At 48.6% G+C, this 23,421-nt stretch overlaps 1 protein-coding gene across 1 annotated transcript in view; it reads right to left on the bottom strand.

Annotated features, from left to right (window-relative positions):
- The window catches only part of HYDIN (HYDIN axonemal central pair apparatus protein), a 387,143-nt gene that overhangs the window by 15,844 nt on the left and 347,878 nt on the right, over nucleotides 1-23,421 (bottom strand). Inside the window, exons 70-81 of the mRNA XM_077831048.1 lie at nucleotides 23,086-23,298; nucleotides 22,308-22,446; nucleotides 17,574-17,739; nucleotides 15,583-15,730; nucleotides 11,254-11,461; nucleotides 9,338-9,559; nucleotides 6,206-6,375; nucleotides 5,064-5,262; nucleotides 4,751-4,909; nucleotides 2,567-2,847; nucleotides 1,879-2,098; nucleotides 964-1,176 (exon numbers count right to left, since the gene is read on the bottom strand). Of these exons, the coding sequence (XP_077687174.1) occupies nucleotides 964-1,176; nucleotides 1,879-2,098; nucleotides 2,567-2,847; nucleotides 4,751-4,909; nucleotides 5,064-5,262; nucleotides 6,206-6,375; nucleotides 9,338-9,559; nucleotides 11,254-11,461; nucleotides 15,583-15,730; nucleotides 17,574-17,739; nucleotides 22,308-22,446; nucleotides 23,086-23,298 (2,338 nt within the window). The remainder of the gene's footprint in view (nucleotides 1-963; nucleotides 1,177-1,878; nucleotides 2,099-2,566; nucleotides 2,848-4,750; nucleotides 4,910-5,063; nucleotides 5,263-6,205; nucleotides 6,376-9,337; nucleotides 9,560-11,253; nucleotides 11,462-15,582; nucleotides 15,731-17,573; nucleotides 17,740-22,307; nucleotides 22,447-23,085; nucleotides 23,299-23,421) is intronic.

Here is a 23,421-nt window from a genome sequence, read left to right as displayed (position 1 = left end):
TACTTTACATTTATCCACATTAAATTTCATTTGCCATTTTGTTGCCCAGTCACTTAGTTTTGTGAGATCTTTTTGAAGTTCTTCACAGTCTGCTTTGGTCTTAACTATCTTGCGCAGGTTAGTATCATCTGCAAACTTTGCCACCTCCCTGTTTACCCCTTTCTCCAGATCATTTATGAATAAATTGAATAGGATTGGTCCTAGGACTGACCTTTGGGGAACATCACTCGTTACCCTTCTCCATTCTGAAAATTGACCATTTATTCCTACCCTTTGTTCCCTGTCTTTTTACCAGTTCTCAGTCCATGAAAGGATCTTCCCTCTTATCCCATGACAACTTAATTTACATAAGAGCCTTTGGTGAGGGACCTTGTCAATTTCCTCATTACTGTTACCTGTCTCTCCCTAATAACTGGTGTCCCTTCTCCCAGAGGGGTCTCCTCAGTCCAAGGGATACCATGACATGATGTTGTGAAGGCCAAGACTATAACAGGGTTCAAAAAAGAACTAGATATGTTCACGGAGGATAGGTCTGTCAATGGCTATTAGCCAGGATGGGCAGGGATACAAAACCATGCTCTGAAGTGTTCCTAGCCTCTGTTTGCCAGAAGCTGGGAATGGGCGACAGGGATGGATCACTCCATGACTGCCTGTTCTGTTCATTCCCTCTGAAGCAGCTGGCACTGGCCACCGTTGGATATGAATACTGGGGTAGAGGGACCCTTGTTCTGACCCAGTATGACCATTCTTATGTTCTTATGACATCACCCGGAAGGATGGGGCTCATTTCAACACTCAAATCCTCTGAAAATCTCTGTTTTAAAGCTTGTAGTTGCTAATCTGATACACAGGTTACTCTCCCAGAATCAGTGCTCTGTGTTATCAGGTCTCTAGCAGTGGTTACAAAGGTCTGGTGCAATAAAAGAAACGGCTGCACTGCTTTCATGCCTCCACAGCTCATACCTGATGCTTCTTGTTCTCCACGTTCATGGTGAGGGGCCTGTAAGTGATCTCGTAGGGCTTGTTTTGCTGATGGGCCTCTACCCTGATGAATTCAGGCCCTTTCCATGGTTCCCCCTCAATGATGGGCTGCAGGTTCCATGACTGGTTGCTCCGGTTGGACAGCATGATAGTCTGGGTGTGTTTTCCACGCACCTGACAAGTGAAATTCATCACCTGCAACAGAGGAGCACAAAGAGACTTCATCCCCCTTAGGGAATCCATTCCATTTACCTATGGCATTGTGGTGTGTGTGGGTGCAGGTACTCCTCACCCACATGCAAAGACACAAAAGAAAGAGGGGTGAAGGACAGACAGAGAGGGAGGCATATATAAATACAGAAACAGAGCTCTCTCTTATAAAACCATTTTGCAGGTTTTCATGGAGGGCCCAATTCTGCAGTCCTTATTAACACAAGCAGGCCTACTGAACGCAGTGGGGCTACTCATTGTAAGTGCTGCAGAATGGGCAGACATCAATTACAGTCCTTTTTGTGGACTGGCTGCTTGATTTGGTCTGAGTTCTCCTTTTGGAATTCAGGAGGACTGTGGGGTCCGGCACGCAAGAAATGTCCATCAGTGCCAGAGTTCCCGTTCATGGCCTCTCCCTTCACAAGGTGCTGTCAGGCCCACACTGGAGCCACAAAGCTGGGCATGAGTGTTCATGTCATTACAGAAGTTGAAGATCCTCACTTGGACCTAGTCCTAGAATTAAAGCTCTGTCCTGCTGTAGTTTCCACCTGTGCTGGGAAACTGGGGGACTATGCCCTGCATCCACAGTGACACTGCAGGTTTGGGAACCAAGCCAGCTTCTATGCTGGACCGGGAATGGCACGGGCCGGGGGGTGGGTGGGGGGGGTCTCTCTCTGCTAAGGTTACCTCTTTTGTCATGGGCACCACCACGCAGTATCCAGTCAGAGTGAGCTTGAGCGCTTTGCTGCCCTGGATGCAGCACTGCAGGTTGTCGTAGTGGATATCTGGGTTCAGCTCATAGGGATGAAAGATCACTTCGAAGGGGACTTCCATTCCTGGGGAAATGTAACCCTCCACCGGGCTAATGGAGAAATCTGGCTCAAAACTCTTGATGTCCCATTTAAATCTTTCCAAGAAAAGCACAAAGAAAAGGACAGTTTAAAGCTGGGCTCACAGTGCATCCCAGGCCGGGCTGGGAAAGATGGAGCAGGGTTCTCTAAGCATCTCGATGCCTTTCTGTGCTGTCAGTCAGCTAAAGATACAGCCCTTGGGCACAGCTGCAGTAGCATGAAAGGTGGCTATGGGCCTTCACAGACATGTAGGTCCTGAGTCTGCAGCCCTGACTCACATGGCAGCGCACACTGGCACTGAGTTAAATGGGATGATTTGGCTTGCGTGAGTATCTCAGCAACACTGGGGGCTACAGAACTGAGCCTGTAGGGAGGCCATATTCCACCACTCTGATGGCATGCTACATACTTTTCTGCTATCTCTGCGTTCTTGGGACAGGCACAGGTCAAGCAAAGATCTCCTGGGGCTCAGGCTCACCACAAACCTTCAGTGGAATAGGTCTTGTGTGAGGACGCTACCTCACCTGACTCCTATGTCTCCCGTGTTCCGCATGAGGACGCGCCGGGAAGCCTGGCTCCGCTGCACCACTGCTCCAAAGGGGATCTGATCCTGGTCCAAGCTCACTTCAATGCCCTGGCAGCAGCCCCGCACCACAAAGAAGGAGCGCAGCAGCCCCCTGCACTCGAGCATCACCTCCTCCGCAAACTGCGGGATGCGGCACTTTGGGGAGAAAGTCACCTCTACGCTGCAGGTGCCCCCTTTGGGCTTCAGAGTTATGTCGCTGGATGGAGACAAGCTGAGAACCTGCCCAGACAGAGGGCCAAATGTGATGTCTGACCACTGGGAACACAGAGCCCTCAGAGCTATTGAGAGTAACAGGAGAGATTTCCCAGAGCTGCTTAGTTTCATTCCTGTGCTGCTCCCATCATTATTAGCCCAATCCCAATCGCTCCCTGTAGTAGTGTGTCCCTACAGTGCCTCTCCTCAGCTGCCATTACATCTATGCCAAGAATGGACCTGTTTGGCGGATGGGTGGGAAGGAGGGAAAATACTTACTCTTCCATAGCACCTTCCATCCAAGGCTATGTTGCTATAGCTACATGGTATAATGATTAATAAGATCTAGGTATGGCTCAAAGCAGGCATGCAAAAGCCTACAGGCCTCAAGCCTGTAATATAATAGTGTAGCCAAAGTAACTAAGGCCTAAAGACTCAACATAAGCAACCAGAGGCAACGTGTGGGGGTGTATGCAGAGTCAAGTGCCCCCCAGATTGGTCTGATTGGGGGAGGGAGAAGGGCGCTGTCCTTCTCACGCTGCGCCTGCTCCTCAGCTCCTGTCCCTGGCAGCCAGGCCCAGGCAGGGAGTGAAAGGAGCAGGCCCAGACATTTCTCATGCCAGCTGCTGGGTCCCTGCTCTGTGCAGTGCAGCAGCTGCCTGAGAGAGCCTGGCTGGAGAGGGAGCAGCAGCGGGCTGCCCCCGACTCGGGCCAAGCTGCCGGGGACAGGGGCTGAGTGAGCCAGAGCCCCCCTCCCTGGCATGTTTGGCCCCTGGCACTGGCAGCCAACCCCACGCAGGGAGCTGGCCGTCACCTCAGCCTCCCCACCCAGGCTCTCTCAGGCAGCTGCTGCGCTGCACGGAGCAGCGACCGCCGGGAGCAGCCAGCTTCAGCTGTGTGAGAAGTGGCTCCCTCCTGCTCCCCGCCTGGCTCAGCTGTCCGGGAGAGCGGCTGAACATGTTGGGGGCAAGTACAGTGGAAGGAGGACAGAGCTCCCCTCCCCGGGAAGGTAACGTGGGGTGAGGAGAGCACAGTGGCCCTGGGCTGGGCACAGTGTGGGGGAGGTCTCTGGGCAGAGGAGACGTGTGGGGCAGTCACTTGTTCTCCCCTTTAGATTGTCCCCCTCCGGTACGGGGAGGCACGAGTCATCTATGTAGCAGCTAACCAGTAAGTGACCCTGTATCACAGGTTGTTACAAGACAGAGTGCTGTTATAAGCAAGTGTTGCTGAACTGTTGACAAGTAATCACAAGGTAAGTTTATACTAGCTTTAGATATTTTCAGTTAGGAATATCCAGCAGATGTCCAGTCGTGAGAATGCCATGGTAACTGATGGATGTATTTGCTAATAAGCTTGAAGTAAGAGTCCTAGTAACCTATGGAAGAAGGGTACCCAAACATTAGTAGGGTGAGGAAACAGATAAGGAAAAGGGGCTGAGAACCCCACTGAATATGAGTTAGGCGTTAGCATCATCTATGATTCAAGGTGGCACTTTGTTCAGGCACTCCTGGGCCCTGCAAAGGCAAGGACCTCTCATGGGTCATCTTACCAACTCTAGGGCTGCATGCAAAGAATGGTGTGAGAATGCAAGTTCTGGGGGTTATATTCTCTCTGTCTACTTTGCTACATGATAGTGTTTGTGATATTGCAATAAAACAATTGCGAGTTCTGCGGGTCTTCTTAAGGGTGAGCATCTCTGCCGCATGCAGTGGGGGACTCACTCCCCAACTACCTGTAATGCTTGTCCAGTCTCTGGGCAGCTGAGCTGTGCTAGACCACGTCATCTTACCTGTAAACTCTAATAATAGCTACCCACTAGGTCAGACAACCTACAGTGCCTAGACATGACTGGGCTCCTCGCTACATTGGCAGTACAAATAACAAATAAGTGGCAAGATAAAGAGCACTCCAGTTGAAGAACAGGCCTTACCTTAGATTCCAGCAGCTCTGGAACAGTGAACACGAAAGTTAGGTTAAAAGTGAGAAGGGCAACACTATTGTTCACTATTGTGACAGTCTTCTTCATAGTTTGTCCAGCAGACAGCGCGCCCAATTTCACCACTTTGCTGGGAAGGTCTAAGATGTCGATCTGTGGGCAGGATAAGAATAACAGAATGGGGAAGGTGCGAGGATTGGTAATGAGGAACGGGAGAAAGGCAACGAGTGGATGACTGAGGAAAGGAGAAAGAGATTCACTCTGACCGTGTGACATATGGAGCTATAGAACAGTGGTCTGATCTCACCTTCATCTCCGTGCCCTTTCCCAGAACCTCAATCGTCTGTTGGGAGAGCCCATTGATTTCAAAGGGGATGATATCGTGGTACGAAACAGCCTCTCGGGGATAGAAAGTGACTGGCACCTCCATCTTCCCTCCAGGACTCAGCACTTCAGCCTGGAAGCTCACCTCAAAGTGAGTAGTGTTGGTGTACAAGCAGTCTAAGCTGTGGAAGACCAGAAAAAAATCCTTTCTGAATGTTTGGCTGGTGATCGTTCAGTAGCTGAGAACTGTCCCCCATCCCTCTTTGACCACATCCATTCAATTTTATCCGGAGGAGTTGCCAATGGTCCAACCAAGTCTGCTAGCTATGCAGACTGAGACAAATCCAGCCTGATGGCAACAGAAGCTGGGTCTGCTTAATGCCAGCAGTGTTGAATTGGGTCTGTTCTGATGAACATAACCCCAAAGGGAAGTAAATACAGGTATCTTCAGATCACCGTGGGGAAAAACGCCTGGCAGGACTCCCCCGGCTGAATGCACTTCTTTCATACAGGTCAGTGAATGAAGGCACCCTCTTATCTCACATGAAAACAGAAAAGAGGGTCTATCACTTTGGAAAATGTGTCCTTTTCTGTGTGATTTATGTGCTTATAACTATTAGGCAGTTTGGAAGCTGAATACAGACACACTGCCCTCTCTCTCCCTAGAAAAATGGCCCAGTGGTAAGGGTGCTGGATAGGGACTGGGGAGACATGAGTTCACTTCCCTCCTCTTCCATAGACTTCCTATGTGACCTTGCGCATGTCACTGAGCCTCTCTGTGCTACAGTTCCCCCATCTGTACAATGGGAATAACAGCACTGCCCTGGTTCATGGGGCATACGTGTAGTAATGGTCAGGATTTCTTTGATAAAATGGTTTTCTATGGGAAAATTCTGATCTGTCATGGGAAAGGGTTGGTTTTCATGAAACTTTCATTGGGAAGGTTTATCAAGGCCAGGATGGAATTTCTGGCCAAATCCAGAGACAGCGACACTCACCCCAGAATAGCCAATAGCCTGGTGATTAGGGTGCTCAACTGGGATGTGGGAGATCCATGCTCAAACTCTCTGACTTGGACCAGGGAAGCAGCTAACATGGGTAGCTAGCTTCCCACTGCTGCCCTACCTAATCTCCTTGGCCTCCTTGTTTGTGATGGTAAGGATGTGTCTGGCAGGGGGCATCCCGGCATAGTAGATGAAGCAGGTTCCAAAGTCGAGCTTGGTAAAGGAGAAGTGGACGGTGGGCATCACCACAGAAGCCAGGAGCATGCAGCTAAACGTGGGCCCGTTGCTGATCTGGGAAGAGAACAGGCCACAAGGTGCCTTGCTGAAGAATTTGCCAGGAAGAGAGACCCAGTGATAGAGGGGGTGCATTCACACAGATGCTGCTGCTCAGCAGTGGGAGACCAGCATCCATGGGAACCTGCAATGGTGACAGCCCAGAGAGGCTTATGCAGTGGAAACTGAAAATGGAGTGTGAAAAAAGAGACCCCTTGGCTTAATGAGTTAACATTTAAGGGGAATTTCATCACTGTTTTTATACAGATTTTGGTAGCTGTTAGTTTGCAGCACAACAAGCCATAGCCACACAGCTCAGTCTCAGAGCAGAGTCTTGCTCCCCAGCAGGTGTCTAACAGGAAGGTCCCAGTAGACACTGTGTCAGTGCCCCTAGGTACTATGGTAGAATCAGAAACTCTGCTTTTGGTGGGTGCCTTGGATGGTCCCAGGCCTGCAGCTTGTCATGGCATTCAGCTCAGATGCCCAGTGTGGATCCAGGTGGGGTGCCACATTTTTCAACGTGAGATCTAATTCAGGCTTTGCTCTAGCAAGCTACCAACACTACAAAAAGAAGGATTCTGCGTGGACTCCTTCTGAAGGTCGAGACAGCAGACTGGACTTCTACATAGAGTGCTTCCGCCGACTTGCACGGGCTGAAATTGTGGAAAAGCAGCATCACTTGCCCCACAACCTCAGCCGTGCAGAACACAATGCCATCCACAGTCTCAGAAACAACTCTGACATCATAATCAAAAAGGTTGACAAAGGAGGTGCTGTTGTAATCATGAATAGGTCGGAATATGAACAAGAGGCTGCTCGGCAGCTCTCCAACACCACTTTCTACAAGCCATTACCCTCTGATCCCACTGAGAGTTACCAAAAGAAACTACAGCATTTGCTCAAGAAACTCCCTGAAAAAGCACAAGATCAAATCCGCACAGACACACCCCTGGAACCCCGACCTGGGATATTCTATCTACTACCCAAGATCCATAAACCTGGCAATCCTGAGCGCCCCATCATCTCAGGCATTGGCACCCTGACAGCAGGATTGTCTGGCTATGTAGACTCCCTCCTCAGGCCCTACGCTACCAGCACTCCCAGCTACCTTCGAGACACCACTGACTTCCTGAGGAAACTACAATCCATTCGTGATCTTCCTGATAACACCATCCTGGCCACTATGGATGTAGAAGCCCTCTACACCAACATTCCACACAAAGATGGACTACAAGCCGTCAAGAACACTATTCCCGATAATGTCACGGCTAACCTGGTGGCTGAACTTTGTGACTTTGTCCTTACCCATAATTATTTTACATTTGGGGACAATGTATACCTTCAAATCAGCGGCACTGCTATGGATACCCGCCTGGCCCCACAGTATGCCAACATTTTTATGGCTGACTTAGAACAACGCTTCCTCAGCTCTCATCCCCTAACGCCCCTACTCTACTTGCGCTATATTGATGACATCTTCATCATCTGGACCCATGGAAAAGAAGCCCTTGAGGAATTCCACCATGATTTCAACAATTTCCATCCCACCATCAACCTCAGCCTGGTCCAGTCCACACAAGAGATCCACTTCCTGGACACTACAGTGCTAATAAACGATGGTCACATAAACACCACCCTATACCGGAAACCTACTGACCGCTATTCCTACCTACATGCCTCCAGCTTTCACCCTGACCAAACCACACGATCCATTGTCTACAGCCAAGCTCTGCGATACAACCGCATTTGCTCCAACCCCTCAAACAGAGACAAACACCTACAAGATCTCTATCAAGCATTCTTACAACTACAATACTCACCTGCAGAAGTGAAGAAACAGATTGATAGAGCCAGAAGAGTTCCCAGAAGTCACCTACTACAGGACAGGCGTAACAAAGAAAATAACAGAATGCCACTAGCCGTCACCTTCAGCCCCCAACTAAAACCCCTCCAACGCATTATTAAGGATCTACAACCTTTCCTGAAGGATGACCCAACACTCTCACAAATCTTGGGAGACAGGCCAGTCCTTGCCTACAGACAGCCCCCCAACCTGAAGCAAATACTCACCAACAACCACATACCACACAACAGAACCACTAACCCAGGAACCTATCCTTGCAACAAAGCCCGTTGCCAACTGTCCCCACATATCTATTCAGGGGACACCATCACAGGGCCTAATAACATCAGCCACACTATCAGAGGCTCGTTCACCTGCACATCCACCAATGTGATATATGCTATCATGTGCCAGCAATGCCCCTCTGCCATGTACATTGGTCAAACTGGACAGTCTCTACGTAAAAGAATAAATGGACACAAATCAGATGTCAAGAATTATAACATTCATAAACCAGTCGGAGAACACTTCAATCTCTCTGGTCACGCGATTACAGACATGAAAGTTGCGATATTACAACAGAAAAACTTCAAATCCAGACTCCAGTGAGAGACTGCTGAATTGGAATTCATTTGCAAATTGGATACAATTAACTTAGGCTTGAATAGAGACTGAGAGTGGCTAAGTCATTATGCAAGGTAACCTATTTCCCCTTGTTTTTTCCTACCCCCCACCCCCTCCTCAGACGTTCTTGTTAAACCCTGGATTTGTGCTGGAAATGGCCCACCTTGATTATCATACACATTGTAAGGAGAGTGATCACTTTACATAAGCTATTACCAGCAGGAGAGTGGGGTGGGGAGAGAGAAAACCTTTTGTAGTGATAATCACCCATTTTTTCATGGTTTGTGTGTATAAAAACGTCTTCTGTACTTTCCACGGTATGCATCCGATGACGTGAGCTGTAGCTCACGAAAGCTCATGCTCAAATAAATTGGTTAGTCTCTAAGGCGCCACAAGGACTCCTTTTCTTTTTGCAAATACAGACTAACACGGCTGTTACTCTGACACCTGCCAAAAGGGTTTGCCTGGCTTTTGTGCCCTGCAGGGAGGAGAGCATGACACCCCCGCCCTGACCTTTAGCTTAAGCTCCATGTCCTTTAAGATGCATGTCTTCAGTGGGTGGAAGGTCAGCTGGGCATGTACGCGCTCTCCTGCCTCCACAGTGCCGTTCTCGGGGGTGATGGAGAGGTAGTGCTGCAGTGCTTTGGGGCCGGAAAACTCCCATGAGAAGCTGAAATTGAACTTGCCAGTGTTCAGGACACAGAAGCTGCGGTGAGCAGATTCGTTTATTTCCACCTGTGTGCAGGAGGAGAGCACACATGGGGTTAATACCCGAAGGGCTGGCAAACACAACATGAATGGACAGAAAACCAAGTCACCTCCTGCCATAGGCAGCCCTGAGCCAGAGAGAGGGCTTGGGCTCTTACTGCCTATGCAATGCACCACCAAACAGCACACACACCAGCAGGGATTGGATCTAGGCGCAGGGCCAGAATCATAGAGTCATAGAATATTAGGGTTGGAAGAGACCTCAGGAGGTCACCTAGTCCAACACCCTGCTCAAAGCAGGACCAACCCCTACTAAATCATCCCAGCCAGGGCTTTGTCAAGCTGGGCCTTAAAAACCTCTAAGGATGGAGATTCCACCACCTCCCTAGGGAACCCATTCCAGCACTTCACCACCCTCCTCGTGAAACAGTGTTTCCTAATATCCAGTGGGTGCCTGTACATGTCTGTGAACACAGGTCTCCACAAAATGACAGCTTGGATGGACCTCAGCTACTCAGGACAAGCTTGTCCAGTGAACTCCGCAGCTTTGGGGCCTGGTAATGCACTGGCCTACTATGCCGAAGATCCATCAGGCAGCTAGTCCCAGAGTCTCTAACAACTTGCTGCTGTCTTATAGCACATGTTCTTGGTTTAAAATGAAATCTGATCCTCACAAAATCATTGTACCAACAGCACCAATGAAAATACATGCAGGGCATGTCTCACCCACACAACTCTGTGCACCTCCATCCTGACCTGCAATATTCCTCTACATTCATCACTTCATTCATCATGGGATCCAGCAAGGATCTAGCACCATTTACATTATCTGGGCTGTTCTGCAGCTGTGGTGGGCCACGTACAGCTGAGTGCTAGGCACAGAAGGGCTTGTGAAATGCCTTTGCTTAGGGTCTGATCTGAAAGGATTCCTTGGGGTAATGGCTACTCATGTGAGAAAGGGTTGCCAGGATCAGACCCTGAGTTCGTTTCTATTTCACTGAAGACTGTGGGAGATTTTCAGATCTGCCCAATACACTGGGACATGTGCTCCTAAATCCCTTAGACACTTCTGAAGCATCCCCCTTGGACCCCAATGCAGCAGTAGTCACCACAGAGGCCCTAACCTTCCCCACGCTGCAGATTGGGCCGTCCCTTTTATAGAGGCCTTTCTTGCTGCAGAAGGATCACTTTTCATGCCATAGATGCTTGGTAGGGAACATTGGAGTTGCCAGCTTCACAGAGAAGCAGTTCACAAGAGTGGGAGCAAGACACAGTTCCACAAGCGTGCAGAGAACGCATGGACAGTGGGCCTTTGCCTCTAGGAGCTTACGGTCAAAACGGCAGATTGAGGTCTGACTAGATGACAATAATGGTCTCATCTGGCTTTAAATCGATAAGTCTAAGGCCAGGCAAAGCAAGCTGGCTGGAAGTGACCATTGGGTGTGGGGTTAGCAGGGAAGGTCTGCACACCAAGAGCAAATGCGCTGACAGCTGTCTCATCAAGGCATGGCAAGGACACTTCCACCAGCCCCAGCCGCACGTAACTACATCTGCTCTGCAATGGACAGGGTGGGCGTTCTGCCTGGCGGGCCTGTTTTTATTGCCCCACAGCCGCGTTCTCCTGAGACGATTTCACAAAGAGCCATATCCGTGTGCGGGCTGCAGATGACTGTGCACTTTTCACCTTCTCCCCCCGCCCCCTCCCGTCTCCACCCTCTCACCTCCTTGAAGCTGATGATACTGCTCTCCTGCAGACTCAGCTCGGTGAACAAGCCATCGTTTTCTTCGCACCTGACGCACACATTCATGCTGTAGCCAATGGCTTTGATGTTTAAGAAGAGGGGCTGGGTCTTTCTCTTGACATCGCAGATGAGGTTAAAGTTCACCTCCCCCTCCAACGTTGGTGTGAAGAGGATGGTAACAGGAAGCCTGGGGAGATGAACACAGCGGCTTTATTTGCTGGCTCTTGGAACTCTATTGCACTAGAGGTTGTGAGCAAGCGAGGAAGGATGGCCCCGTGGTTGGGGCAGTAGCATGGGACTCTGGAAAACTGAGTTTAATTTCATGCTCTGCCCCAGGGGTGACCTGAGGCAAATCATTTAGTCTTTCTCTGCTTCAGCTCCCCATCTGTAAAACAGGGATAAGAGCTCTGCCTTGCCCCAGCAGGGCATGTGAAGGATAAACACGTGAAGGGTTTTGAGGTACTCAGGTATGATGGTAATGGGGCCACATAGATACCTAAGGTAGATGTGAGAGAATATTCCCCTGTATTCACAGCCTACACACTAGTGTAATAATCTTTGTACAATGTATGCCTTGTGAGCAGGGGTGGCAGGTTTGCAGAAATTTTGGTGGTGCCCAGAAATTTTGGTGGGTCCAGGTCTCAGCTAGAAATATTTTTCAAGAGGGGGACTGACACTATAAACAGGAGAGACAAACACTGCAAGCCACCCATTGCTCTCTCCCTGTCTATTGCATTTACTGCACCTGAAGAGACAAAGGAAGCAGGCGTTGGACTCTGGGAGAGGAGTCCTGACTGAGAGTTTGGTCAGTCATCTGCTGGAGCATGTGGTGAGAAACTGCTTGAATCCAATACAGTTGGTTAGGTTAGGCATTAACAAGTGTTTTATCTTTATTTTTTGTAACCATTTCTGACTTATGCAACATTGCTTGGATTCACTTAAAATTTCTCGCTTTCTAGTTAATAAACTTGTTTTATTATTTTATCTAATCCAGTGTATTAAATTGAAGTGCCTAGGAAACTCCATTAGGGATAACAACTTGTGTGCATATTAGTCCCTTAAAGGAATAACAGACTCAGTATATTTGCACTGTCCAGGGGGAGGGCTGGGCAGTACAGGACAAACATTCCTGGGGGAAATCTAGGACTGGGAGTGTGCTGGGGTCACCCTGTAGTAATTTTTAAGGCTGGTAAGGGCCAACGTGTGGCTGGCTGGCTGCAGCACACATCCAGACATAGCTGGGAGTGACTGGCATGCTGGGGGCGGTTTGTGAGCAGCAAGGCATTGTAAGGGGCAACCCAGGTTAGAGGGGAGGGGTGACAGCTACTCATTGGTCTGGATTCTACCCTGCTATGTCACAATGGATAGCTCCTGGGGGTTGATGAGGACTCTTAACTCCCACTGACTTTGGTGGGAGTTCAGACCCTCACAGGAGGTAGTCAGTGCCTAAGGGCCAGGATCAAATGAGATCAAAGGTCAGGACACCCATATGCCTTCCTTACAGCTCAGCAGAAGGCTCTGAGGAAAGTACAGATCAATAAACTGTTCTTAAAAACAAGAACAACTTTATTTAAACCAGCGGGAGTTCATGGGTAGAATATTTCCCCGTGGTACTGTCATGGCAATGGAGATCCAGGGAAGCGATGGAAAGAAAAGGGGCACAGAGGCTGAGCATTCGTTCCTTTTTCAATATGTCACATGCTCAAAAAGGCAAAAGACAACACACCTGAAAGGGAGATTAAAAATCAGACAGCTCCAAGAGCGAGCGCCCTGCAGTGGCATCAGAGAAACGTGCAGCTCTTGAAGCGTGATGCTGCTCTGGAAAGTGACTCTGCAGAAATGTCACCAGGCCCAGTGGCTCCATTTTTATCGTCCCTCACTAATTTCCAGATCAACTGCTTGTATTAAAAGCTAGAAGATGTGTTTTCTGACTGGCAACCTGGCAAACTCAGCCTTGCCTCAAGCTGGGATCTGTCCTTTTCATGCGTCATCATCAGAAATAAAGCTTCTGTAGGCCAAATTATGGCCTCGGTGACACCTATACTTTCCCACTGAATTCAAATTATGTCCTCAGTGCTACCTGGGAGCCCTGCTGCTTTTAATGGGTGTGCACAGGTGTAAATGACTGAATGGCCTTGTAGCTGGAAGGGAGACAAGTAAGAGAATCCAGCATGCTCTTTCTTAGGGTATGTCTACACTTGTGACCCTAGGCACCCCTGTGTTCACACCCACACACTACTGCAATGATATTTGTACAAAGTACGTCTTCTGAGGTATCACGGTGGTCAGTAAAATCATTGTAAAATGCATGTGACAACGCAGTATGTGGAATTGTGAATACTCACTGAAATTAAGCTTTAGAGTCTGTAACTAAAAGGTGTTTTAACCAGGCACATCAGGGAGAGTTGCTAAACAGGTTTTCTCAAGACAAAGGAAAGAGGCCAACATCTCAAAGCAGGTGTGACCAAAGTCAATGGGCTATTCATTTGCATTGGAGGTTGCAATGCGGGAAGAGAACATTAAGGTCATGTCTACACTGTACCGATACGGCTGTGCCGCTGTAAGATTGCTCATGTAACTGCGTTATGCCGACGGGAGAGAGCTGTCCTGTCGACATAATAAAATCAGTATAACGAGCAGTGGTAGGTGTGTTGGTGGGATAGAGTCTTCTGCCGACACAGCGCTGTGCACACGAGCGCTTATACCAGCAAAACTTATGTCGCACAGGGGTGTGTTTTTTCACACTCCTAAGCGACAAAAGTTTTGCTGACATAAGTGCTTGTGTAGACATGGCCTTACACTGTAAAACTTCAGCAGGAAGTGTCACTGTGGAACACACCAGGGGACACATTAATCAAGACAGAGTCAACCCCCAGAGGAGATGGGAGACTGAACCCCAGGGGATCAGTTTGATCCTTGAAACAAAGGCAGATTGGGACATAAGGACACACAGAAAGATTTTGGATCATCCTTCACCTGAGGAGACAAGGAGAACCAGCACCTTGGACTCTGCAGGGAACATAGCTGAAAGCAAGCCAGCCATTGCTGGGAAAAGAAGATGGGTGAGGAAAGTACCTTGTAGAAAGACTGTAGCTTGTTCAGTTAGGAGTTAGCCATTAGAAAGGGCATTTGTACTTCGGTCTGTTTGTAACTCTTTCTACCTTTATTCCTTCTACTTGGTATCACTTAACCTATAGCCTTTTGTTAATAAACTTCTTTTATTTTTCATATAAACCAACTCCGTGCTGGGTTTGAAGAGAAAGGTGCATTTACCCCTGTTAATAAGCTGTAATGTGATGACTCTTTAATAGAACCATGAACTTAATATCTTCTGTGCATGTACAGCAGTAGGGGCTGTGCATCGCAGAGAACCGTCTCTGATGGGCTTGAGGGCTGGTGTTCACTGACTGTTACTTGGTGGGCGAGGTCTGGGCTGGGAGAGCCTTGAGGAGTTTGCTGGTGAGGGGGACAGGCTGGTGTGGCAGGAAGCTGGCAGTTTGCTCTCCAGCAAAGCTCACTCTTGCGGAGACAGAGGGATAACAGCTCTGACTCAGCTAGCCCACTAAAAATAGCAGTGTCTGTGCCGCATGGGCAGTGGGGGAGGTCTAGGCTGGATATTAGGGAACACTATTTCACGAGGAGGGTGGGGAAGCACTGGAATGAGTTCCCTAGGGAGGTGGTGGAATCTCCTTCCTTTGAGGTTTTTAAGTCCTGGCTTGACAAAGCCCTGGCTGGGATGATTTAGTTGGGGATTGGTCCTGCTTTGAGCAGGGGATTGGACTAGATGACCTCCTGAGGTCCCTTCCAAACCTGATATTCTATGATTCTATGGGCAGCATGATGGGCTAGTTGCCACATATGTACCTAGGCTTGCAGGTGCTCGGGTGGCTATCCCGTCTAACCACCCAGGCAGCCACAGCTACACTGCTATTTTTAGTGCACTAGCTTAATCAGAGCTAGGTGGGTATGTCTAATGGAGCTGGAAATTACACCTCTAGCTCCAGTGTAAATAACTCCAGAGCTGTGTTGGCTTTAGGTCTAACGGGAGTGAAAAACAGCAGCAATCTCTAAAGGCATCACTAACGGCAGCAGATCTGACCCTGAATACAAATGGGGAGACCGACTGTGTAAGAACAGGAACCAGCATGTCCCCACCAAGAGCTGCCTGCTGGCTGTGTAAGAGCTGATGCCATGAGGTGAAACCACTGTACAGCTTGGAAGGACTCTAATAATGCAGATAACACAGCACTGTGCTTGGGAGCCACAATCTAGCCCTGTGAGCCCTAGACATTCTCTCTCCCCCTTTACCTGGAAAGAGGTGGAATGCAGCCCTCCATGGGCTGCACTGTTAGGTAGTTAATGTATCCCTCGGAATAGCGCGAGCAGTCTCTGAAAGCAAAGCTGAAGGTCTCATTCTCGTTGTTAATCATGTGAACAGTCTTGTGGGCCTCATGTCCTTTGGGGGAAACACAGGAAAGAGATAGCAAACCTTTAGTTCTCCTGTCAGGTTAGCATGGAATCAGCCACCACTCATTTGTCTCATAGAAAAGTGCATGGCTTGTCCAAGTCTATTTTTACTATGCCAGACGTGCTGCAGGTGGAAAGGGCAGGGCAAAAAAGCTCCCCCTACCGGAGAAGCATTGTTAATGCAGAATGTAAAATAAATTAAACTCCTATACAGGTGGAGGGAATCACTAGGGATGCTAGTGAACAATATGGCCATCTATCATTGAGCTGAGCATGAGAAATACAGCATCCGAGCTAACCCAGAATTCTGTATCCTCATCGTTATTATTATTGATATTTTGTATTGTGGTAGCACCTAGGAGCTCCAGTCATGAACCAGGACCCCGTTGTGCTAGGCACTGTACAAATGCATAGCCAAGGACTAAGGGTATGTCCCCACACCAGGCATGGACCAATGACACTTTGACATGGGACCAACCCCTTGACACACACATACTGTACTGGTGGATGAATGGATGGGCTGGGCTTCAGCTGACAACAGAAGCTCCATAGAACAAATCTGAGATCTCTTTTTTAACTCATTTTTTATTCCACTCTCTCTCTTCCCAGTTGCTATATCTCACTCACCACTAATAAGCATCTTTGCTTGAGAAATTTGAAATCTGACACCCTTTCTACCCTTAAACCCCTACCAACCAAACAAAAATAAATTAAATTAATAAAATCTTTAAAAAACAAACAAACCAACCAACACCGCCCCATGCAGAATTCTGAGCCTGAAAAGGGAGAAATGCCAGATGCTGCATGAAATCAACTAGGATCTTTGCTATTAAGAACATAAGAGCGGCCACACTGTGTCACACCAATGGTTCATTTAGCGCAGGATTCTGTCTTGCGACAGCAGTCAGTACCAGATGCTTCAGAAGGAATGAAAAGAACAGGGCAATTATTGAATGATCCATGCCCTCTCATCCAGTCCCAGCTTCTCGTAGTCAGAGGTTTAGGGACACCCTGAGTGTGGAGTGGCATCCCTGGCACTGATGGACCTGTCCTCCATGAACTTATTTAATTCTCTGCTGCACCCAGTTACACTTGTGGCCTTCACAACGTCCCCTGGCAATGAGTTCCACAAGTTGACTGTGCATTGTGTGAAGTACTTCCTTTCGTTTGTTTTAAACTTGCTGCCTGTTAATTTCATTGGGTGACCCTGGGTGCTTGTATTATGTGAAGGGGTAAATAACGTTCCCTTGTTCACTTTCTCCACACCAGTCATGATTTTATAGACTTCTATCAGATCCCTCCCTCTTAGCTGTCTGTTTTCTCAGCTGAAAAGTCCCAGTCTTTTAAATTTCTCCTCATATGGAAGCTGTTCCATACCCCAATCATTTTTGTTGCCTTTTTCTGGACCTTTTCCAATTCTAATATATCTTTTTTGAAACTGGACAACCAGAACTACACACAGTATTCAAGTTGTGGGAGTATCATGGATTTATACAGTGGCATTATGACATTTTCTGTCTTATTATCTACCCTTCCCTAAGGGTTCCTAACATTAGCTTTTTTGACTGCTGCTGAATATTGTTATTGATTTTACATGGAAGGTGCTCAGATACTAAAGTGGGCAGCAATATAAACCCTAAGATAGATGGACAGAAATTGTTTTTCTCCTTTGAAGTGCTCCTTTCCACTTTCAGCCTCTGTTTTTTTAATGATAAATAACAGAATTAGGATCAACAGTAACTACAGAACACTACATTTTTGAATGGAGAGAAAAGTGGAAGGTAGCAGCAACCACAGGCTCCCTTAGTGCGGGACACAGAATCTGTCCTTACCAACTAACAGAGAGAAATAGTTCAGGTGGGATCTGTCCAGAGATACTGAGGGGTCGGTGGTGTTGCCCACCAACAGGAATGGGACTGAGATGTTCTGTTCAGCGATTGTAAAGGTCCAAAACGATTCTGTGATACCCAGGTGCTGCGGGATGAATTCAAATGTGACCTGAGGAAGAAGAGGCAAATTAAATCAGGTGACTATCCATGGAGTGATGGTGAAATGGGTGATACGCCAGACTTGGATGGGGCTTCAGAAATGGGACAGGTGTAATACTATATGTGGCTCTCTGTCTCCACCTCGTAGCTAGATCACAGAGAATAACTAAGTTGAAGAGCCTCTGCAGTCTATGCTGAAGAACCCTGGTTCCGTAGCTCAAAGGCTGTAGCAGACGAATACACAGTCAGACTGCGTAGGCCGGGTTACACATACATTGGGGTTGATCAGAAAGGTCACGTTCTTATGGCGTGACAGCTCCATTTTCTTGCTGTACAGGCACAGTACAAAGGGTTTCTCATCCCTTCAGGATCTTGTGCAAACCATTGTCTCAGTGAGGAATGAATACCTGCTAGCTTTCCTGTGAACTGCAAGCTGCATGTGAGCTCAGGCATTGCACAAAATAGCCAGCAGCAAACCTAATCAAGGCAGACAGTAAATGGAGCTGCAGGATTGGGTCATATTGATTTTGCTTTGACTTTCTCAGATGCTCGGGCTTAGGTGTGCCAAAAAAAAAAAAAAAAAAAGTGCAGAGTACCATAACTCCAAGGTCAAGAGAACACAACACCTGCTCTGGAATGAAGGAGCAGGTGGCCAGCCAATGCCCACAGTGACTGAGACACACTTAGGGCTTCTCTACATAGGCAGATTCAGGAAACTTAGTCCAAATTAATTTTTAAAGTGGATTAGTTAAACTACATTAAACCTGTGTGGATATTCTTATTCAGAATTAAAGTGGCCTTAATTCAATTTATCTTAATTCACTAAAGTGATATAATCTTAATCCAATTAAGGCCACTCTAATTCTGAATAGGAGTGTCCACACAAGGGGTTTAATGTGATTTAATTAATCCACTTTAAATTCATATCTTTAGTTAATGCAGATTAACTTTCTTGAGCCCTGGTCTACACTAGGACTTTAGGTCTAATTTAGCAGTGTTAAATCGATGTAAACCTGCACCCGTCCACACGATGAAGCCCTTTATTTCAACTTAAAGGGCTCTTAAAATCGATTTCCTTACTCCACCCCTGACAAGTGGATTAGCACTTAAATCGGCCTTGCCGGCTCGAATTTGGGGTACTGTGGACACAATTCGATGGTATTGGCCTCCGGGAGCTATCCCAGAGTGCTCCATTGTGACCGCTCTGGACAGCACTCTCAACTCAGATGCACGATTGTTTGCCGTTGCTCTGACGCAGGGAGGGGCGACTGAGGACACGGCTTACAGGGTTGGCTTCAGGGAGCTAAAATCAACAAAGGGGGTGGCTTTACATCAAGGAGTATTTCAGGCAGGACTTCACGGAGGGTTCCAAAAAGAAATGGTGCACCTAAGTTATTTTTCTTATTGGAACAAGGAGGTTAGCCTGGCCTCTGATTGATACATGGCTAGATTTACCTCGCTGCACCTTCTCTGTGAGTGACTACAGTGTGACCTAGAGGAATGAGTCCCCTAGACAGGGGAGGGGGGGAAGCAAATGAGTACAAAACAAATTGGTCTATTTCTTGTTTTGATCCACTCCATCTATCTTTTACATCTTTGGCTGGCAGCAGACGGTGCAGAAGGACTGCATGCCATCCACATCTCATGGCTGCTCGGCAGAAGATGGTACAGTACGACTGCTAACCATCCTCATCTCTTGCCTGCCCGGCAGAAGATGGTACAATACGACTGCTAGCCATCCTCATCTCTTGCCTGCCCGGCAGAAGATGGTACAGTACGACTGCTAGCAATCCGTATCGCCTGCCTGCTCACCATAAGATAGTTCAATAGGACTGACTGCAGGACTAAAGAGAATGACTTGATCAAGTCACTCCAAATTTAGTCCCTGCGCCCATGTCTGCCCAGGCGCTCCTGATCGACCTCACACAGGCGACCAGGAGCACCTCGGACATGACGATGACGGCTACCAGTCCTATTGCACCGTCTGCTGCCACAAGGCAATGGGTTGCTGCTGCTGTGTAGCAATGCAGTACCGCATCTGCCAGCACCCAGGAGACATATGTTTCAGAGTGACAGCCGTGTTAGTCTGTCTTTGCAAAAAGAAAAGGAGTACTTGTGGCACCTTGGAGACTAACCAATCTATTTGAGCATGAGCTTTCGTGAGCTACAGCTCACTTCATCGGATGCATACCGTGGAAACTGCAGTAGACATTATATACACACAGAGACCATGAAACAATACCCCCTCCCACCCCACTGTCCTGCTGGTAATAGCTTATCTAAAGTGATCATCAAGTTGGGCCATTTCCAGCACAAATCCAGGTTTTCTCACCCTCCGCCCCCCCACCCCCACAAACTCACTCTCCTGCTGGTAATAGCCCATCCAAAGTGACCACTCTCTTCACAATGTGTATGATAATCAAGGTGGGTCATTTCCAGCACAAATCCAGGTTTTCTCACCTGGTTTTGAACCTGGATTTGTGCTGGAAATGACCCACCTTGATTATCATACACATTGTGAAGAGAGTGGTCACTTTGGATGGGCTATTACCAGCAGGAGAGTGAGTTTGTGTGTGGGGGGGGCGGAGGGTGAGAAAACCTGGATTTGTGCTGGAAATGGCCCAACTTGATGATCACTTTAGATAAACTATTACCAGCAGGACAGTAGGGTGGGAGGGGGTATTGTTTCATGGTCTCTGTGTGTATATAATGTCTACTGCAGTTTCCACGGTATGCATCCAATGAAGTGAGCTGTAGCTCACGAAAGCTCATGCTCAGATAAATTGGTTAGTCTCTAAGGTGCCACAGGTACTCCTTTTCTTTTTGCAGGAGACATATGGTGACAGTGAGCTGAGCGGGCTCCATGCTTGCTGTGGTATGGCGTCTGCACAGGTAACTCAAGAAAAAAGGCGCGAAACGATTGTCTGCCCTTGCTTTCACGGAGGGAGGGAGGAAACGGGGGCTTGACGATATGTACCCAGAACCACCCGCGACAATGTTTTAGCCCCATCAGGCATTGGGATCTCAACCCAGAATTCCAATGGGCAGCGGAGACTGCGGGAACTGTGGGATAGCTACCCACAGTGCAACGCTCCGGAAGTCGACTCTAGCCTCGGTACTGTGGAAGCGCTCCGCCGAGTTAATGCACTTAGAGCATTTTCTGTGGGGACACACACACTCGAATATATAAAACCGATTTCTAAAAAACCGACTTCTATAAATCCGACCTTATTCCGTAGTGTAGACATACCCTGAGTGTCCCTATGTAGACAAAACTCTTCCCTTCCATTCAAAAATTTCCCGGTGCAGGTTTGTGCCACGTGCAAAAGGAGATGCCCTAAGATGGTTTTAGCAGAGAACACTAAGACAATGGGCCAGATTCTGTGCTGATTTCCAGCCTGTGCAGGTTGACCCAATGAATGACACGGAGCAGGAAGAGTCGTCATTTCTGGAACAGAAAGTTCTTTAGGGACTCCCTGTATTCTACCCAGGCACTCCTCTGTCCTCCCACTCCTCACACTTGGACATGGCTATTGCTCATGAGGAGAGATACCCACACTCCCTACTGTAGCTGCAGCATCCTGTCTCCAATAGTCTGCTGTCATGCAGACTGGAGCCCTCTAGTTAGTCACAAAATAGGTGAGAGCAAACTTTCCCTCCAGAATTTTCTCACTTCTGACCATGGCAGCTACCTGAAAGGGTCAGAGGGCAGCTTCCGTGCCTGCTTAACACATAACCCCCTGGGCGGGACTGGGATGGCACTGTGCCAGTTTGCTACAGCAGACATGTGAACTGGCTAATCACAAGGATCTGAAGTGAGACAATATGCTTCACATTGGCCACTAGACAGCTTGCTGTCACACAGACAACAGGCAGCCCCTAACGGCCTTCGAGAGATTCAAACCAGGGGGCTATAGTGGAAAGACTCTGTATCCCAACACTGCTCAGCTGGGTCATCCAATCCCCAGGCTCCAGGCTTTGTCTCTGGGTCCTTATTCATTTCTGCTCTTGGAGAAACCTCCTTCCTTACCCTCACCCACCTGCCCATTTCATTTTCTTACTCACCTATGTCAGAGGGAGCTTGTGAGAGCTAGTTATTGCTGACAGGCCCCCTGCCTGCCCGCACAGCCCGGGGTGAGTTCGAAAGGCTACCTGCACCGAGGGGTTGCAGGGGAACAAGCTGCCTCTAGTCCCTGCTTAGCCAAGGGAGCTGGCGCAGGCTGGCACAGCCTACAAAGTGGTCTAGGCCGGCCAGTGAGTGGGCAGGACCATGGCAACCAGGAGACATGCTGATTCCATTAATCTCTGGGGCACTCTCCATCCGTGGGGCACCAGTGGCAACCCAGACTGCATTTAAAGCTGCCCTTCCTCTGCCAGTCCCTCCCCATGCCCTCTCCTCGGGTGGTGGTGATGCAAGTTGGCACCACCTGCGCCTGCAGGGTTGAAATAAGCTCAGCTCTTTAAAGTGCTTGAAAACAAAGTGCTGTGTAAGAGCTATGCATTACAGTTAGAGCGGTATTGTATACAGTGAGACCTGCACACCACTAGGCGAGACGCCTGCATCAGCCTCCCTCCTACCTCGGCCTTTTTCTCAGGCCGGATCTGGCCCATTTCTGTCAGACAGCTGAAGACTGACTGTTCTCGCAAGTCTTCTGACTGTTCACAAGCCCACTGGAAGGAGTAGGTGGAATTGGTGGGGTTCACAAGCATGAAGGTCCTGGCCACAACAAACAGAAATTGCCATTAGAAAAGGAACAGTGAACAGTTCTGGGAGCTAGTGGGTTGGCTGCTCAGCAGACACCAGGCGCTGCCAGCTCCTCCAAGGGAGGATTCCTTGGCACACCCCATCTACCTCTACTGCTATGGGCATGACAGCTCCATCCCATTACCGGTTTTGGAGCCCCACAGCCCTCTGGGCCGACTGGCTACCTTTACCATCTGTAAACAGATACTGAGGTCACTCCAATGCAAACCCTAGCTCCAGAGTGATGAGGGTAAAATCCAACATAACAAGGCTCTTTCCTAAGTGCAGCTCTCTAGAGGGGTCATTTCCTTCTCTGCCCCAATCTGACTCAAGCATTCAAAGAGTCTCCTGCGGAGAGAAAGGAGAGTTATACTCAACGATAGCTATGGGCTGGGGACCAGCTACGTTTGTTGCAGGACTGGATGGTGGAAGCAAAGATGGCTAGTCTATGTTGCTCCTGTCTTCCCAGAGCCCCAAGTGATCTACTGAGAGCTGGACCATAGGAACGGTGCAGCTGTGCCACAAGGAGTTTAGAAGATTGAGCTGGTGGGTCTCTGGCTGAGTTGTTGTGAATAGCCAGTAGCCAGCAAGTCAAGCCTTCTCCATGCCCACCTGCTGTTCCAAGCATGCACTCCGACGGATGCAAACTCTATCACCCTGGTGTTGGGATCCAGTGCAGCCCCCCGGGGCCCTCGCAGCTCTGGGTTGCGCCTGTTTGCGGTGAGGTAGTCAGAGTCCTCCAGCTCGAAATGGCAGTATGGCAGGAGGCTTCTCCCCTTCACAGCCACTACGGGGCATTGGTGATTGGGCTTCAGGTTGGGGATACTGAGAAGAAATGGACCAGTTAGTGTTATCAAAGGCAGAGGGGCAGTTTTATGGCTTTGTTGTACACAGCTTTCACGTCCTCTCTCTCTGATGTACCGAGCAGTGAATTAAATGGAAGCTCAC

The sequence above is a fragment of the Eretmochelys imbricata genome, chromosome 12, assembly GCF_965152235.1.
Source record: "Eretmochelys imbricata isolate rEreImb1 chromosome 12, rEreImb1.hap1, whole genome shotgun sequence".
Classification (NCBI taxonomy): Eukaryota; Metazoa; Chordata; order Testudines; family Cheloniidae; genus Eretmochelys; species Eretmochelys imbricata.
Note: the sequence above shows the minus strand (reverse complement) of the source record. Positions and strands in the feature narration are given on the sequence as shown.